Source organism: Delphinus delphis, chromosome 8, assembly GCF_949987515.2.
Source record: "Delphinus delphis chromosome 8, mDelDel1.2, whole genome shotgun sequence".
Classification (NCBI taxonomy): domain Eukaryota; kingdom Metazoa; phylum Chordata; class Mammalia; order Artiodactyla; family Delphinidae; genus Delphinus; species Delphinus delphis.
The window spans coordinates 71,904,096-71,922,764 of NC_082690.1; the positions used below are offsets into that span (position 1 = coordinate 71,904,096).

The window sequence follows — 18,669 nt, forward strand, 5'->3', positions numbered from 1 at the left end:
AACACCTACTTGTTCCAACCACTATTCTAGGCACTAGAGGTACAGCCTTGAACAAAACAGGCACTATTCTGTGTCATCACGGACGTCAAATTCTAGTGGGACTACTGGGCATATACCCTGATAAAACCATAATTCAAAGGAGTCATGTACCACAATGCTCATTGCAGCTCTATTTACAATAGCCAGGACATGGAAGCAACCTAAGTGTCCATCGACAGATGAATGGATAAAGAAGATGTGGCACATATGTACAATGGAATATTACTCAGCCATAAAAAGAAACAAAATTGAGTTATTTGTAGTGAGGTGGGTGGACCCAGAGTCTGTCATACAGAGTGAAGTAAGTCAGAAAGAGAAAAACAAATACCGTATGCTAACACATATATATAGAATCTAAAAAAAAGGTTCTGAAGAACCTAGGGGCAGGACAGGAATAAAGACGCAGATGTGGAGAATGGACTTGAGGACAAGGGGAGGGGGAAGGGTAAGCTGGGACGGAGTGAGAGATTGGCATGGACATATACACACTACCAAATGTAAAACAGAAGCAGCCGTATAGCACAGGGAGATCGGCTTGGTGCTTTGTGACCACCTAGAGGGGTGGGATAGGGAGGGTGGGAGGGAGACGCAAGAGGGAGGAGATATGGGGATAGATGTATATGTATAGCTGATTCACTTTGTTATACAGCAGAAACTAACACACCATTGTAAAGCAATTATACTCCAATAAAGATGTTTAAAAAATTCTAGTGGGAGGCAACTAAACAAGTTAAAATTGTAATATGTCTGGGTCGAGTTGAGAATTCTAAAAAAAGAAAAAAAGAAAGTAGGGTTAGGGAAATAGATTGTGCTGGGGGAGAGGAGTCAAGAAAGGCCACCTTGGCACAGTGGTTAAGAATCCGCCTGCCAATGCGGAGGACACAGTTTCGATCCCTGTTACGGAAAGATCCCACGTGCCGTGGACCAACTAAGCCCGTGAGCCACAACTACTGAGCCTGCGCTCTAGAGCCCGGGAAACGCAACTACTGAGGCTGCGAGCCACAACTACTGAAGCCCACGCGCCTAGAGCCTGTGCTCCACAACCAGAGAAGCCACCACTGTAAGAAGCCCACACACCGTAACGAAGAGTAGCCGCCGCTCGACACAACTAGAGAAAGCCTGTGCACAGCAACGAAGACCCAATGCAACCAAAAATAAAATAAATAAAAAAAAAAAAAAGGCCACCTTGAAGGGGTGACACCTGAGCAGAGACTTGAAAAAAGTGAGGGAGCAGTAGTCTGTGGGAATATCTGAAGGAAAACATCCCAGACAGAGGGAACAGTGAGTGCAAAGGCCCTACAGCTGGTTGTGCTCACGTGTTTGAGGAACAGCAAGGAGGCCACCGTGGCTGGAGCAGAGTGTCAGGGAGAACAGGAGGAAATGAGGTGATGGGGTTCGGGGGGGAGCAAACGACACAGGGCCTCAAGGGTCACTGTGAGGACCCTGGATTCTCTGTGTGAGATGGGAACCCTTAGGTGGTTTGAGGTGATCCAACTTCCTTGGCTCGCACTCCCTCATGCCACATTCCCGTCAGGCTCTGAGTACCGGGAGCCCATTCCTACAGGATCAAAGTTCCCAGCAATTTTAAACGTTGCCTCGGGCTCCAATCCACCAGAAACAGCCAGCACCTGTGGGTCATCCATGGCAGCTTTTGCTCTCTCAGTTCTGGAGGTTCTCCCTGCTGGTGGCACGGACCTCCCAGAGCCGTTCAGATGAAGGACCAGTGAGCACACAGTAGGTGCCGAAGAAGTGGTTGTTCTGTGGTTACAGAAACAAGCCTGGGGCACGCTCCTGACTCAGGACTGCAGACCCGAAAAACAACACCAGGGGCCACGGTTAGACGGTTCCACCTCACATGCCTGCAATGTCATTTCCACACAATTTCCATCATACCCACAACCTCAGTTAAAGTTTAAAAGTCCTGCGCAAGGACCTTCAGCAGATCCTGCATATAAATCATCAACCACAGAAATAAGTCCTGAAGGCCTCAGAGAAATCAGGACGGACCAAAGAAAAATGAGGCAGAGGGCCTAAGAGAAAAGTGAAAGCCGCCTCCATTTTCCTCTTTTCTACTGTCTCTGGGTGGGATTTAAGGAAGTTGGGAGGGAGCAGGAACGAGGGAGTAAAGGGTATTACTGTCTGTCAGATAGTTAAGTCTGTGAAGAATTATGATGCACTGTGGAGAACAAAAGCCTAAATATGAAGAGTTTTTCCTCCAAGTCTTCTTCATTTGGAGTTACATTTAGTCCCATTAACCTGAGTCCACTAACCTATTTTCATCCCCTTACTTCTCTTACTCTCAGCCCCCGTACCCTCTCCCAGAAGCACACGGGCCTGCGAACCGGACTTCCTCTGTCGGTGGGATGGGGCCGAGGCCACCTGGCGACAGGACTTCTGCACACAGCACAGGCTGAGGAGGGACGAGGTAAGGAGGGCAAGGCCGCCCTTGGCAGCTGTCCCTTAGAAGGCCCCGGCGTTTGAGCGAGGGTGAGGGTGGCTCTCGCACTTCCAGGGGGTCAGGTTTTAACTAGGTCACCACTTGGACACTCACACCACCACTCACTCTTTATCTCCATCTCTTTCTATTTTAAGGCAGGAGTGCTGCCAGGCAGTGGTGTGGGTTTCCCAGCGTCTCCTCCTCTGGAGGCCAAGCCCTCACCTGCCAGGTGGGATGTCTTGCAGGCTTCAACCTACTTCCTCCAGCCCCGCCTCTCTGGACTCCTGAGCCAGAGTTTGGGAGAGTGACCAGCACACCCAGGATATCTCACCTTCCTCCCTCACAACCCCAGGGGCTCCGTCACACCCCTCCTTAAGCCCAGATCCACACCACCCTCACGATGAAGCCCCAGCTCCTCTAAGCAGCCCTTCCTGCAGCCTCCTTCCTCTCTCAATGTCCTTGAACATGCCATGTTCTCACCTAGCTCTGCCCATGCTGCTTCCTCTCCCTTGAACATCCAAACTCTCTTTCACCACCCAACAAATTCCTGCTTGTTTTCCAAGGTCCAGCTCAGGCTCCTCCCACCCCCCCAGGAAGCCTTCCCTGGCCACCCCTCTATGTGCCCCTCTAATCCCCATGCTTCCTTTATCAAGTCATTTGCACAGTATCCTCTAGGTGTTGACGTCTGTGTCCCCACCAGAGAACAGGCTCCTAAGCTCCTTGAGGACACCAATGGCACTTTGATTCCTTAACTGAATGCCTACCATGTACCAGATACCTCCTGAGAGCCAGCGATATACCAGTGAACACAACAGAGAAAATGCCTGCCCTCATGGAGCTCATATTCTAGTGATAGTAATATTGAACACTCAAGAGTACTTTATTCAAGGGACTTCCCTGCTGGCGCAATGGTTAAGAATCCACCTGCCAACGCAGGGAACACGGGTTAGAGCCCTGGTCCAGGAATATCCCACATGCCACGGAGCAACTAAGCCCGTGCGCCACAACTTCTGAGCTTGCGCTCTAGAGCCCGCAAGCCACAACTACTGAAGCCCTCACGCTTAGAGCCCGTGCTCCGCAACGAGAAGCCACTGCAATGAGAAGCCCGCACACTGCAACAAAGAGTAGCCCCCACTCACCACAACTAGAGAAGCCCGCGCACAGCAACGAAGACCCAATGCAGCCAAAACTAAATAAATTAATTAAAATAAATTTATAAAAAAGAGTACTTCATTCAAGACTATTCTGAGTACTTAATGTTAATTCATTTAATCTCCACCACAATTATTATTATCCCCATTTCACAGAGGAAGAAACTGAGGCTCCATATTACATAATTTTTTAAATAAATTTATTTATTCATTTATTTAATTTTTGGCTACATTGGGTCTTCGCTGCTGCACGCGGGTTTTCTCTAGTTGCTGAGAGCGGGGGCCACTCTTCGTTGCGGTGCACGGGCCTCTCGTTGCGGTGGCTTCTCTTGTTGCGGAGCACGGGCTCTAGGCGCATGAGCTTCAGTAGCTGTGGCACACAGGCTTCAGTAGTTGTGGCTTGCAGGCTCTAGAGCACAGGCTCAGTAGTTGTGGCGCATGGGTCCGGTTGCTCCGCGGCATGTGGGATCTTCCCAGACCAGGGCTCGAACCCGTGTCCCCTGCATTGGCAGGCGGATTCTTAACCACTGCGCCACCGGGGAAGCCCCACCATATTACATAATTTGCTCAGGATCCACAAGCTAGTAAGTGGTAGGGCTGGGATTCAAACCCAGGCAATCTTGTGCTAGACCATGCTCCCAACCACTGGGCCTTTCTGCCTCCCAGAACTGTTTTCTCTACTCTGCTTTACCCATTTTGGTATCCACAGTGCCCAGGCTGGTGCTTGGCACACACTGAGAGCTCAGTAAAGGTCTGCTAAATGAAGGGACCGCCCCCCCCAATAATGAACGCTGGTCCCCCTGCCTGAGGCACCCACTCCTCCCCTCATCCCCACCCAGTCCAGCTCACAAGACCCCTCAGTCTTCCCTGACTCATCCAGCTACTGAATTATTTCCTCCTGGACGCTCCTCTCCATGCTGTACCTGTACTACTTACCTGACACTTAATCACACACCACCTGACCATCCTATGGCCTGAAACTGTGTGGACATCTTGTTTCGCCAGCTCCCTGATATCCCCCAGAGTACAACAAGCATGGTGCCAAGCACACAGCAAAAGTGGACACAGAAATACTAAACTGAATCTTGCCTCCCCTCTCCATTTTTCCATTATCACAGGAGCTGTTTTTCCCCTTGCCCTGGGGAAGCAAGCCAGGGTCCGGGTCAGACCCAACCTTTGCTGCAACTATATCTGAACTGCCTAAACCCATAAGCTGTAACAGCCACGGTCATAATTAGGGTGCAGCTATGGTTAAAACCAGCAAGTAGAGTGGGCCATTTTTAACCCCTTGGGCAAAATACATCAAGCTGTTCAATGCCCTCTATGAGAAAATGCCCATAACTGAGAATCTGAGCTAAGCAGTACCCACAGGTACCCTCTGTGTATATCACAAGACAAGAGCCCCTGCGGGATGTAAGTCAAGGAATCGCCCAAATACACTTGGACCAGTGCAGCCACTACAGAAAAAAAGACAAAATACCCACTGTTAATGGAAATACTTGCTAAAATTGATCGAACTCTAATATGTTCTGGGGATTGAGTACTTTACATGTATTATTCTCATGCAACCACTGCAAAAAGCCCATGGGGCAGATGCCAGCGCTTGCCCCATTTTATTTAGAGGTTAAATAAAACGACGTGGCCACAAAGTTGGGCTGCCTGTGCGCTCGCCCACAACCCCAGAGCTGCCCTATCTGAAGCCTGGAGTGGAACAGCTGAACTGAATGTGAGCCTAAGTCCAAATGGAAGCATCAGCACTCAGGGAGGTGGTCCCTCCACCTATCCCACCTGCTAACAACACCGCAGGCAGGTGCAGCCAGGGCTGGGAGGGGAATAGGCCTGAGGCCACATCCAGATCCAGAAAGGTTCAGAGGGGCAGGGTTCAGGGGGAGGGGGGAGGGGGAGGTATCAATCTGCGGCAGGAAGTAGGCCGAGCTACCAGGTCCTTTTCTCACGTCACACAAGCATGGGTCCGTTGTGGATCTGTCAGAACCCAGTGAGATTGCCCTGCCCAGAGGCTCTGCTTGTGAGCCGAGGACGTTTCTGCTCCCTCCCCCAGGTGGCCAGTGCTCCCATCACCACCCCCCTTACAATAACCCTGAGGCGACTATGGGGACAGAAAAGCCAGCCACCTTCTCCCCGCTTCAGCCCACAGACTGCCTCCATCTCCTCCCACTAAGAATGTCCGAGGACAGGGGCCTGAGCAATAACCCAGAGGCTGCAGGAAAGTACTAGATGTGAGGTTTTCATGCTAACTCTCCTCAAAAGGCCAAACCTTTTCACTATGAAGAGGAGTTGATTTTCAAAATCTTCTTTCCACTTTGGGTGGGACTAGGGGAGGGAGGTGTCCATCCCTAAAAGGAGTCAGGTCCAAAGGAAAGGCTTTTGGTTAAAAGGATCTGTTTCCTCTCCTAGACCCCATGCTCCTGCAAGAGAGGAGAGGAGGAGCGGCTCAGGGAGCAGGGGAACCTAACCAGCCCGTGGCTTTCCTCTATCACTGGCACTCTGGGCAGAGAAAGATGGTGAAGACCTGGGGGCCTGCCTCAGCCAATCTATGAGCTCAGGATATGGTCCTCTGGACAGAGTCTGTAAGAGCCATTTCCAGGCACACCCCCTCTGGGAGGGACCACTGCAAAGTCCAGGGGGCTCTCTACAATTGGATGTACCGTGTGTTAGGGCAGGGTGGGGATAATTCCTACCAGACCAGCCAGGGCTCTGTCCAGGAGCTGACGCAACAGAAGGCCTGACACGGTTTGCTCCCAGTTGAGTCCTAGGCCAACAGCTCAGACCACATTGTTGCCTCTCTCTCCCCGGCCACAGTCCCTCAGTGACGTGTGTGAAGCTAGAGCTTTTCCCTGAAACAAAATGGAGCCAGTCTCCACAGCACGGCCCACCATGGAATGTGGTGGAGACAGGCCAAGCAGGGCACAAAGGGACCATGAGGACCCCAAATAAGGACAGTTGGGGTTGATCCCACCCCTGCCACCTAACACCTGTTCCGAGAGTTCCGTAACCTCCCTCATCTATAAAGTGAGGATCATAACAGGACCTGCCTCATAGGGTTGGTACGAGGGTTATATGAGCCCACATCTGTTAAGCCCCTAGAACAGCGCACAGTGTGCACTAGATAAACATTTATACAACAAACAAGTAAATGAGGACTCAACAAAAGCAACCGGCTTCTCACTGTGACAGTCCCCCTGCCCCAGCACTCAGCTTACTGCACCCGAAAACCAAGGAAAATCCAACAAAGGCCTTAAAGAAAAAAAGAATTCTCAAACCCTTCCACGAGCTCAAGGAGGCAGTCCAGCACCAACCAGGTCCTCCCTGCCCCGAGGAGCAAAGTCAAAAGGCCCAGCAAGGTCACTGCACAACACAATTATTATATCTTAACTCAGTGTGCTCCTCAGACACATGGAGTTTTTGAAATAAAAAGAGTGTGTTTTGGATTCTAATTTAAATTATCTATCCATTCACAGGCTAGGAAGCCAATTATTCTTCCCTCCCCCAAAGAACTAATATCACCCGCCCAGAGTTTTAGAAACCATATGGTGCCAAACACACCAACACATCCATGCATTTTCAGGTGAGGAGGGAAAAGTCGAAGCAGAGGCGGAGCGAGCTCTCTCCAGCTCCCACCTACACACCAGAGCTAAAAAAGAATGTAATTATTCAAAGCCTCGGCAAATGGATGTAATTTCAGGTACCGCCAATTCTGCTTAGAAATACATTAATGGGTACAGGGAGTATAGATATTTAGCTTCACAGCATCCATGTGTCTATTTTTTTAAAATCCCCAGGTCAAAACGTGTTGAGAAATCTTTCCAAACACTTTCATGGGCAGGCAAGGGAATGATTTGCCCTCCCTGGGACCCTGACCACTGACTTTGTGTCCCTCCTCACCCCTTCACTTACAGCCCCAATTTACTCCTAACCCCAGTCAAGCCTCTCTCCTTGTGTGCCTGCCAGCGTCAAGAGGGTCATGCCAAACGTCAGATCAACAAACCCACACTGACTTGGTTGAACAGCGACTCTGTGGCTGACACTGTCCCCAGGGAGTTGGTGAGCCGTTCACGGCACTGAGTCACAATCCTGCCCCCACCCCATCTTCCCCAGGACCAGCTCAGGAAAGACTGCAACACCAGACTCCTCTAAGATTCATCATCATGACTGTCTGCCAGGATACATTTATTCTTCTCCCACACAGAAGAAGCATTCCCATTTCTCAACTTAATTGCGGCTGCTTGCCTGCTCTGGCTATCAATGTCAATCACTCAGAACAACCCTCCCCTCACCCCAGCCCCTCCTCTGCCCTCAGGAGGATCTCTAAGTGGTCATGGGGTTCTGAGATGCGTAATGGCTAGCCCACCCCTCAGGCAGACACAGTCCCCACTCAATGGTCACCCAAAAGACCAGCCATACTGTCAACTTGGGGGCTGACAGCATCATCTGGGCAGAGGGGAGGAGAGCATATTCCCAGCCTCCACGGAGGAAACCAGAGGTCCCAGGGAGCCTGGCTCTCCAGGATCTAACTGGGGTCACGGGCTGGGCATTACTGATAGCTGTACCCACGGACGCTCTCTCAAGGCCTTTCTCGAAGCTCCATCCAATGAATCCTGACAGACGTCCTCTCTAAATGAAAGGGCTCACGAGGCCTAAGCACCTACTATGTGCCTAACAGCATGCTGGGAGCTTCAGATGGGCCATCACGTTTAATTCTCATATAACACTTGGGAGGAAAGCAGCGCAGCCATCACCACACAGATCGGGAACTAAAGCTCCAAGACGTTTTCATCTTCAGGGTCCGTAAGAATCACCCATGGAGCCTGTAATAACGCTGATTCCCAGTCCACCCCCAGAAGTTATGCCTCAGCACAGAACACAGCTTCTACTTCGTGTCTACCCTCCCTGCTCCCTCATCAAGTGTTTTAAGACAGATACCAGGGTTATTGCTTCCAAAACAAAGAGCTCAGACGCCCGGCCAGGCAGTGCAAACACTAATACTAACACCTGGGAACCCTCTCCCCGGTGGTGGTGGTGGTGGCAGCAGGGGATGGATGGGGAAGAAATCAAAACAGCCCATTTGGAAAATGTGTCAAACGCAAGTACAAGAAAAATACTCATTTTCTCTCAGGTTGGACACAGCCAGACAGGGCTTCGAGGAATCATTTCTTTGACATTTAGCAACAACCATTTAGTGCCCAGCTTCCTTTGAAAGACAAGTCTCAACAAGAAAGCACAATTCTGCCTCCTGTTAGCCTGATCTCAGGAGACTTCCCCCAGGAGAACGAGCTCCTTTGATTGGGCCACATTTCCCCACGGGAGGAGGCTCCCTTTATGGGAGCGGCAATGGTTAATAGTTAAATGCTAGTTATTATACCATGGACGATTTGCCAGGCACTGTTCTGAGTTGGCAGTACAGTCACTGCCCCCATTTTACAGATGAAGACACAGAGAGGTTTAAGTGACCTGCCCAAGCTGGCAGCAGAGCCAAGATTTCACCCCAGGCGCCCGGACTCCAGAATCTGTGTTCTGTAGCCCCCACGCAGCACCACCCCTCACACGTAGAATTTGGGGAACCCCTAGGCAAAATCCCCAATTACGTCACTCTTCTAAAGCCCAGCTACTAGTCAAGTGCAGTATCCAGGTCAAGTTCCTACTACTCAACTCGGTGCCAGCCTCTTCAGGACACAGACAGGCACACACCTACCCTCAGCCCCAGCTCCTTCGCGTTTCCTCCACTGGCCTCTCCTGCCTCGGGCTGCCCACCACTCCGCTCCACAGCTGCCTGGCCTTCCTCACACTCACCCTCTGAAGCTCCCTAGGGCGCCCTCCTCAGGCTGCCAGCCCCAGTCACCCACACTGAAACCACCCAGTATCCCTCTCCTCTCTTGGACTGGGCACTGCTGGAGGGCAGTGACCTCCATTCCTCTCCACATCGCCCAGTGGGGAGACTGGCATATAGTAGATGTTCATCAGAGTCCAGATGAAACCTGGATCAAAAGCCATCCAGCCTGTGGTCAGCCTGTGGTTAAATGCTCCTCCAGCAAGGTGCTATCTGTGGACACACACAGAACCTATCCTCTCCAAACTCGGTTTGGAGAGGACAGGCTTATTGCAGAGGTAACTGCATTAACCTAAAATACTGCTCTGCTTCCACACCTCCCGGGTCGGAGATAGTCTCATCTCTCACTTCACCCAAGGGGAGAGAACACAAGAGGCTGTGCAGCCTGGGCCCAGGCACAGGGCTGGAATGGGATCTCTGCCCCCTTCATCTCCCGAGCACACTGCCCACCTCCCCCCAAGCCCTCCCCGTGCTGCAGTGTTCCAAGGAGGCACAGGAGGTAGCCAGCAGCCCCTGGAAGAGCATGCATATGCTAACCTCACGCCGTCAGACCTCAAGAGGGTGAGGGCTCTGCCTTGGCAGGAAAAGCCCCTGAAAAACCCTGAGAACACTGACTGTGACGCTGGAAACACTCTCCTGGCAGAACCTTGAAAGAGGCAGCCTGGCTCTAAGCAGGCTTAAGAGGCTCATCAGCCCCTAAGCTGTGGTCAGCTGACATCTGGGGGGAGGTCAGGGGATCTACTCCCCCAGAGCACCAGGGACCCAACCCACTGCCCTGCCTGGGAACCATCTACCCTGCCCATCATTCTTCTATCCTGCGGGGGACTTTCTGAGGGAGGCCCAAGGGGGCGTCTGCCTCAGGGTCATCAGGAAAGGTACAGAGGACCATTTTGGGGGAACAGACTGTAAAGGGAGGATTCAGGACAGAAGGAAAGGCGCAATGGGAGCCAGAAGACACCTCGCACCATGATAGAAACAGTACACAAATTTGTAGCCAAAAGGACCTGGGTTCAAGTCCCAGCTCCTCCACTGATGCTCTGGCCTTGAAAAGATCTTTTAACCCTTCTCCCACCCCCTGCCTCAAATGCTTGCTTGATCTGTAAAATGAGGACAATAATAAAAATACCTGCTTCTAAAAAGAACGTACGTGTTTTTCAACAATCAAGCACCACGGAGATTATTACTGTTGACATCTGTGGCCCAGGCAGCAACAGACAATGTCTGTCCTTCAGCTGTCAGAGCCGATAACCAGGTGGCCACCCAGATTAAGGATCAGACATCTGTGCAGCCCTCTAAATGCCCAGGAAAGAGACAAACCAGGAGCCGTTTTCACACCTCATTACGCAGGGCCCTTGGTCCCCAGGTCCCGACAGCCTGGACAAGGTACCCATGGCCTTGGAACAGCATAGCTGTTGTTGGACAAGGTTATACAGTGGGTTTTTTTGGGTTTTGTCTTTAATTTATTTATTTATTTTTGGCTGCGTTGGGTCTTCGTTGCTGTGAAAATCGAGAAATAAATGTTTTGACAGCCACTTAAAAACAACAGACAAATAGAACCATATTCCCCCATACTTTTCCCTCTGCCAGTATTTACTTAAGACACCCTGCCAGTCTGCTGAGATCCTGCTGTCTTACACTGAGCAAAAAAGACTCAAACCCATGCTCTTTTCTGAAGACACAGAAAACTAGAGTAAGCACCTCACTAAATCACCAAATAGTTCACATCATGAAGTGCTTTCTTAAATAAGCTCCTTTTCCCAAAGTCCTCGATTTAGGAAGCCCAAAATTTACTCCCGTAAATATCAAGAGAATGATACCTATACCCACCGTCTTCACATACGCACTGCAATGCAAATCAGGGGTCACATTCTCACCACCCACCCACTGTCCTTTCTCTGAAAAAAAGAGCCTTAAGAAGCAACTTGCCACCATTCGTCTTAAAGAGGTTTTCCCAGATCTTTTCTAGGTTGGTTTTGAGACCGTGGCACAAATCATGGCTCTCAGTCCTCCCTCCGGCTCTCTACACAACACCACTCTTGTTCCTTTCGCACAGAACCTAACATTTCAATCCATGAGCCAGTTTTCACCCTTGATAAAACAAGCAGGAAATGAAATATAAAGTGTGGGATTAGGCCAAGGCTTGCCAAGCTGGGAGAACCTTTTCTTAACCTTCAACAACAAGAGGTTTCAGAATTTCCCTTCTAAATAGATGTAAGCTGCTAGTTTCCCAGAAATTCTTTGTGGAACTGCTGCTTTCTGGTTTGAAATAAAGTTGCTGGGACTGCTGTTCCCAGCAACACCTCAATGAGAAAGATGACAAATACTCGAATTAGCAGGCTGGCACGCTACAAGACAAATTTCACTACCATGAAGTTCAACATTTGTCTGGGGAGGAACATGTGGCAGACAGGACAGATTTCTTCCTGGGGTGCCCTGGAAGACTGTCCCTTGGATGATGGCTTAATTAAACCTCAAGAGGGCAGCCTCCAGGGCCATCTAGTATTCACAGGCTTCTACACCTGGTGCCTATGGCCATCTGGGGTCCCCACCTGGACATTCTGTCGCCCCTGGTTGAGCCTTCACTCCCTAACTCCTCTTCTCTCCCTTGCAGACTGAACGATGGGTTTTTAGAATAAAAAAACACACACACTCTAGATATTCAGCATTATTCCAGAGGACTAATCCTTCTGAAGGAGGCTTGAAGCCTTGGTTCATGCCTGGTCTCCACTCCCTGCCTCCATAAGATGGGTCCTTAACTGCCCACTCCCAGTGCCCTGGAGCACCAAGCCCTGCCCAGCACTGCTGCTCCTCACTCCTGTCCAGGGGGCCTGAGCACTGGCACTCTCGCCCTGTGGTGTCTCGGAGTGAGACATGATGGTGGTGATTCAGCCTATGAGGTCAATGCCCTGATGTTTGCATTTAAAGCTTTATATTCCACAGTTCACAGATGAACCATAAGATTTATGCTAATAATTTAAATTTCTAATTCTTTTAAACTTAGGATGACATTAAATAGCAAATAGAAATGCCATAACAAGTTGAGGGAAAGCCAGCAGAAGAAAGGAAAGCGCTTTACACTTTAATACCTTTTTTTTTTAATTTATTTATTTTATTTATTTTTGGCTGCATTGGGTCTTCGTTGCTGCGTGCGGGCTTTCTCTAGTTAGGGCAAGCGGGCTTCTCACCGCGGTGGCTTCTCTTGTTGCTGAGCACAGCCTCTAGGCTCGCGGGCTCAGTAGTTGTGGCTCACGGCTTAGTTGCTCCGTGGCATGTGGGATCTTTCCAAACCAGGGCTCGAACCCGTGTCCCCTGCATCGGCAGGCGGACTCTTAACCACTGCGCCACCAGGGAAGCCCTACTTTAATACCTTTAATGGCACTTTTTTTTTTGAACAAGAGACCCTTTACTTTCATTTTGCACAGGGTCCTGCAAATCAGGTTGCCAGTACTGCCCCAGGATCTGCTGCGATCCAAAGGGCTGGGGAGGGGAAACCGGCCTTACTCCAAGCCTTACTCCAGCACCCACAAAGAGAATGGCACCTATACAGCACGGCCTGAAAGGCTCCAAAGCTAAAACTGAGGGGGACTTAAAGTTAGAAGAGACCGTGTGCAATCAGCTGTTTCCCACCAGGACCCTAGAGCCAAGTTACAGCAGACACCAAGGCCTGGCAACCAGAGAGGGAGGGAGGCCTGGTCCAAAGGCCAACAGATGTCCCGTTCCCCAGACGCAGAGCATGAGGTTATAAGGTGAAGAAGACAAAGGAGGCCAGGTTCCCACTTTGAGTGCTGTTCTTGACACCAAGCAACTACATCCAAGAAGCCTGAGGGCCAGGCACCAGCCTTGACAGGTGTGGCTCCTGGCCGCTTTGCTTCCTTCACCTTGCCCCGTTTCCCCTATACCCCTGATCTACTTCAATAAATACCAAATGCCTACTCAGTGCCCAGTGCTGGGCTGGGCACCAAAGTCTCAGAGAAGGCAAGACCCCTCCTCTCTGCCATTCATCCTCCTTATTGACTCAAGATCTATTCAAAGCCTGCTGTAGGGAGAACCCAACCCACAGGGTTTCATGAAACCCTGAAGCCCAGCCCACTGTAACACTCTAGCTCCCAAGGCCTCTTCTAGAACTTTTCCTTCATGGGTTTCATGTTTGAAAAGGCTGTGTCTGCCAAACTGTTTTTACTAAGTAATAATGGGGAATTCCCTGGAGGTCCAGTGGTTAGGACTCCATGCTTCCAACTGCAGGGGGCACGGGTTTGATCCCTGGTCAGGAAACTAAGTTCCTGATAGCCACGCGGTGCAAAAAAAAAAAAAAATTAATGTCTTCCACTTCTTACTAATCAGAGACACGCACCACCACCAGACAGCATAGGACACCAGGGCTGCTGCCCTTCCAAGGCACTTCAATCCCCAGCAAAACAGAGAAGAGGTGCAGACACATGAGCCCTGGTCAGCTTGACTCGGAGCAGTGGCACGTGGCACACAAGGCTCCTTCAAGTATCAACGCTGGCTCTCACCTGTGATCTGGGGTAGGAGCCACCACCACTACCATGGTGACCATGAAGACCTACGGTCTAGTCCCAGCTCTAACACTTCAGCCAAATTACTGAACCCTCGTGAACCTGAGTTTCATCATCTGAAAAATGGGTAATCCCCGATCTGCTGCTTCTAGGGACTGTTAGAAGGATCAGATAAGAAAAGGTACTGGAGAAAGCCAACTGCCCTTTGCTGCCCAAATGCCCAGGATTATACAAGATTCCACATCGGTAAAATGGGACTAGTAACAGTTCCTACCTCATCAAGTTGTTGTGAGAATTAAGTCAGATAATATCTATAAAACAGTTCCTGGCATTCTCCAAGGACTCAGAAAGATGAAGCTATTATATAATCGCTACTACTATTATTGCTGTTGCCGTTAATGACACTATTATCACAATTTTTTTTTTTTTTTTTTTTTTTTGCGGTACGCGGGCCTCTCACTGTTGTGGCCTCTCCCGCTGTGGAGCACAGGCTCTGGACGCACAGGCCCAGCAGCCATGGCTCACGGGCCCAGCCACTCCGCGGCATGTGGGATCCTCTCGGACCGGGGCACAAACCCGTGTCCCCCGCATCGGCAGGCGGACTCCCATCCACTGCGCCACCGAGGAAGCCCCACAATTATTATCATAACTTGTTACCTGGCTAAGAGACTCATGGGAAAGTAAAGAAGTTTTAAAGTACAGGAAGTCTTCTTAGGAGATATCAGCATCACCTAGTCTAGAATTGGGAGAACCATGTTTTGTCCCAAGTTAATCCAAAAATGAACCAAAAGTGCAGAAATCAAAACTAAAATCCACCTGCCTTAGCTCAAGGTTTTCTGCTTCAAGAAATTTTTCTCTGGAAAGTATTCAAACACCTGCTAAATATCAGGAGCAACTGATGCATCCTGAAAACCTCACACAGCTCTCTGGTCCGAGGATCCACTGGGGAAAATAAAAGCAGCTGTGCCAATGCTTTGTCCCTCTAACTGAGCCCTATTAGAGGAGGACCAAAAAAAAAAAAAATTGAACACTCAGAAATGCTCATAGCAGATCTAAGAAAGCAGAGTGAAGCAAAACATGTTTTATGTAGGAAAAAGGAGAACAATTACTCCCGAACCCTTAAGTCTCTCAAGAAATTGTCACGGGAGGTAGGAAATATAATCAGCGGCCACAGGGTCTCAGCTTCCCCACATAGTTCACCTTTGAGCATGGGGACACTGTCACATACTGCTTTCCCCTAGGCCTGGGAGGACACAGCCAAGGCCCTGGGGGGTAGGGAGCCAGAGCTTGCTGTAAGATGATCACCAGGGACTTGACACACAGTTACCATAGAAGAGTCAGCAAAAGACAGGAAGGTTGGGAGGCTGTGACTATGGCCTATAGAGTTCTACACACCCCTCAAGTCCCGCAGCCCAAGACTTTGCCTAGTACCTCATGAAAATGACCGAAACTATCAGACAGGAACACCCACCTCTCCCCTCACCAACCTTATCAACCTCCTTACATCAGCTCTGGTACTCAGCCCCTTCCTTTGCACAAATGGATGAAATGCCCTGTTCCCATCTGAGACCAGTGAGACTTAAGCCCTGGATGCCTTCCCTCCTACCTTCTCTGAAACACTACTCCAGTAATTGTCCCATCTCTTTCCTGCATCATCTATTTCTCCATCTCTTCTGGATAATTCCCATCCAAACAAAACACGCTCTACAATCTCCCTCTAAAAAAAGACACCCCCCTCCAAATGTACATCCTCTCCAGTTCTCAGCTCGTTCCTCAACTTCACTCTGTAACAAAACCACCTGAAATATCCACCTATACTTACTGACTCCATTTCCTTACCCCATGTGCTCTCTTCCACCTGTTCCACTCAGGATTTGTCCTTCAGGCTTCTGGGAGCCCTCATTCTCCTGGATTTTCTCCTACCTTCTCAGTCCTTCTCTTTTGCCAATCTCCAAATGCTGCTCTGTCCCAAGGCTTAGGTCATCTTTTCTGTCTACACTCTTTTCTTAGGTGATTTCATCTAATCCTGTGGCCTTGAATAACACCTATAATACCCAAATGTATATCTCCAGTCCTCTCTCTTTCCTGGGCTCAGATTCACACATCTGACTAATTGATATATTCACATCTCAATGTAACATAGCACAACAAGATCTCACGCTCTCCCCCACTCCAAACCTGCTCCTCCCGGCCTTCCCATCTCAATATAAACACCATCCACTCAGGTGCTCAAGCCCCTGGGAGTCAACTCTGACCCTTTTCCTTCTCTCGCAGAGTGCAACCCAGTCACCAAGCCTGGATCTGACCACTTCTCTCCAGCTCCGATGCTACCTACCACCCTCAGTCAGGCCATCAATGATGCTTGCCTGGACTACAGCAACAGCCTCCTACTACTATCCCTACAGTTGCCCACCTACAGCCCACTCTAGAACAGGCAGAGAGACCATTCTGAAAATGTAAATCAGGTAATTCCCTGCTGGTCTAGTGGTTAGGACTCAGAGCTTTCACTGCCGGGGCCCAAGTTCGATCCCTGGTCGGGGAACTAAGATCCTGCAAGCCGCCAAAAAAAAAATTAAAAAGTAAATCATTTGTGTCACTCCTTACCCTGGCTCACAAAGCTCTGTACCATTCAGCTCTCTCTCTTGTCTGTAACCTCTTCTGCCACCTTCTCCCTTGTTCACCACATTCCAGACACACTCGCCTTTCTGCTCCTTAAACTCCAAGCTCTTTCGTGCCTTAAAGCCCTTCCACTGGCAGTTTCTCTCTTCTGGAAATGCTCTGCCACTTCATCTACACAAGGATGGCTCTTTCTCGTCATTCAAATTTTACCTTAAATGTCACCTATTCAGAAACACCAACACTAACCTCCCAATCCAACCAAACCACCCAGTTACTTATCACATCATCTTATTTTAATTTTCTGCATAGTAGTTACCACTATCTGACATTATTCCTGTTTGTTTTTTCCCTTATTTTTCTGCTTCCTCCCCTCCCCCCCCCCACTCAAGTGCAAGCTCCCTGAGCAGCCGACCAGTGTCTGCCTCTTCACTTCTGTAGTCCCAATGCTTACAACAATGTGTGGTACACAGGAGAAATCTAATAACATCAATGGGTGCAGTTATGAGCCAGAGAGGCCCACTGACCAAGAGGTTTGAGGTCCCAGCCAGCTCCCCAACTTCTCTCTCAAATACAAATGTGAGGTAGGAGAGCAGAATCACAGTCACAGGGCTAGTGCTCATTTCTATAAATCTCATCCATCAGGATTTCAACCATCTGTGAGAGCCCAAACCGGGAGGGAGGCTCTGGGATGTTCTGGGACCATCGGAGCTTCGAATATGCTGCTCCACTACTGACTAGCAGTGTTTTAGTTGGTGAAGAAAGGAATTCTAACTCACAGTCCCCCAAAATACACCAACCTCTATCCTTTGCCTAGTTTATTCACTCAGTGAACAAACATTTACCGAGTGCCTACTCTGTGCCAGGCACTGGGGCAAAGGATCAAAAGCAGTTTCCGACCTCATGGAGCTCACCTGCGAGCAGGCAGAGGGTTGCAGAGAAACGCTGCAACCCAGGTACACGCCCAGAGAGGGAAATTAAAGACTGTACTAGTGTTAGCGTCAGGACGGCGCCTTAACTCACTACCCCTCGATTTCATTTCTACAGACCTAGGTCTAGGGTACCTGACGACTGGGGCAAGGCTCCCGAGCTTCTGAGGAAAAGCCACTGACTGACTAGCAGAGGCAGGAGTGTGATTGACGAGCAGAGGCAGGAGTGATAGTCCCGGTAAAGCGCCAGCTGAAGACACCTAGTGTTCGAGGAATGCTATTGGCTGACCGGTTCCCTCCCCAGCCCCATCGCTCCCCCGCAGGCCCGCGCTTTGGAGAAGTGGGGCTGCGGTGCCGATTTTCCACCACCATCCCGGACAACGTGGCCGAAGAGGAAGTCCCCCTGACGAGATGCCATTCGTCTCTTTCCCCACCCCCCCTCCTCCCCAACCCCAGTTGCTGGACCCGAGTCAGAACCCCCTACTTCTGCTCTCCCCACCCCGGGCCATCCCGGCCCCGGCAACGGCCAGCCTCCGCTTAGCCCGAGACCCCAGCGCGGAGGTGTGTCCGACCGCTCACACCAGCGCCCCAATCCCGCCCAATCGCCGCGTCCCGGGCGCAGTTTGAAGCCCCGGCGCCCGCATCGGGCCGGATACCGGACCCCCGCCCGGGTCCCCCTGCGGAGATGCGGCCCCCGTCTCGCCTCCGCCTGGAGCCCGCCACACAACTCAGGCACAAAATAGCCCACATGAGTGCGGCCGCGGCGCAGTGCGCGCCAACTCGCCGGACCCGCGCGGGAGGAGGGGGGGCGGCGGCGCGGCGGGAAACGGGTCGGACCCCGAGGCACAGGTGAAGGCGCGGCGCCCCCGTCACTCACTCGATGAAGTAACTGGCGCCCTCCTCCGTGAAGCCCTCCTCCCAGCCGCGGGGCAGGTCTGTGGAAACGCGAGAAAAGTCCGGTCAAACTTGGGCCACCCAGGCGCACGACCCCCTCCCCCGAGCGCCCCACCCCACCAGTCCGGCGCCCACCTGAGCGGATCATGTGGCCAGAGTTGACTGGTTCCCCGGTGCGCGGGTGTAGCCAGGTTGTGCAGCGGAGCTGGTCGCTGCGGAGAGAGAGATGCACCTGTTAGCG

General features: G+C 50.8%; 1 protein-coding gene across 3 annotated transcripts in view; it reads right to left on the reverse strand.

The window, feature by feature from the left end:
* Positions 1-18,669, reverse strand: part of PLEKHA7 (pleckstrin homology domain containing A7) — a 209,955-nt gene that overhangs the window by 190,888 nt on the left and 398 nt on the right. For all 3 annotated transcript variants that reach the window (XM_060018553.1, XM_060018555.1, XM_060018556.1), the window contains exons 2-3: positions 18,564-18,640; positions 18,412-18,469 (exon numbers count right to left, since the gene is read on the reverse strand). In XM_060018553.1, coding sequence (XP_059874536.1) covers positions 18,412-18,469; positions 18,564-18,640 — 135 coding nt within the window. The remainder of the gene's footprint in view (positions 1-18,411; positions 18,470-18,563; positions 18,641-18,669) is intronic.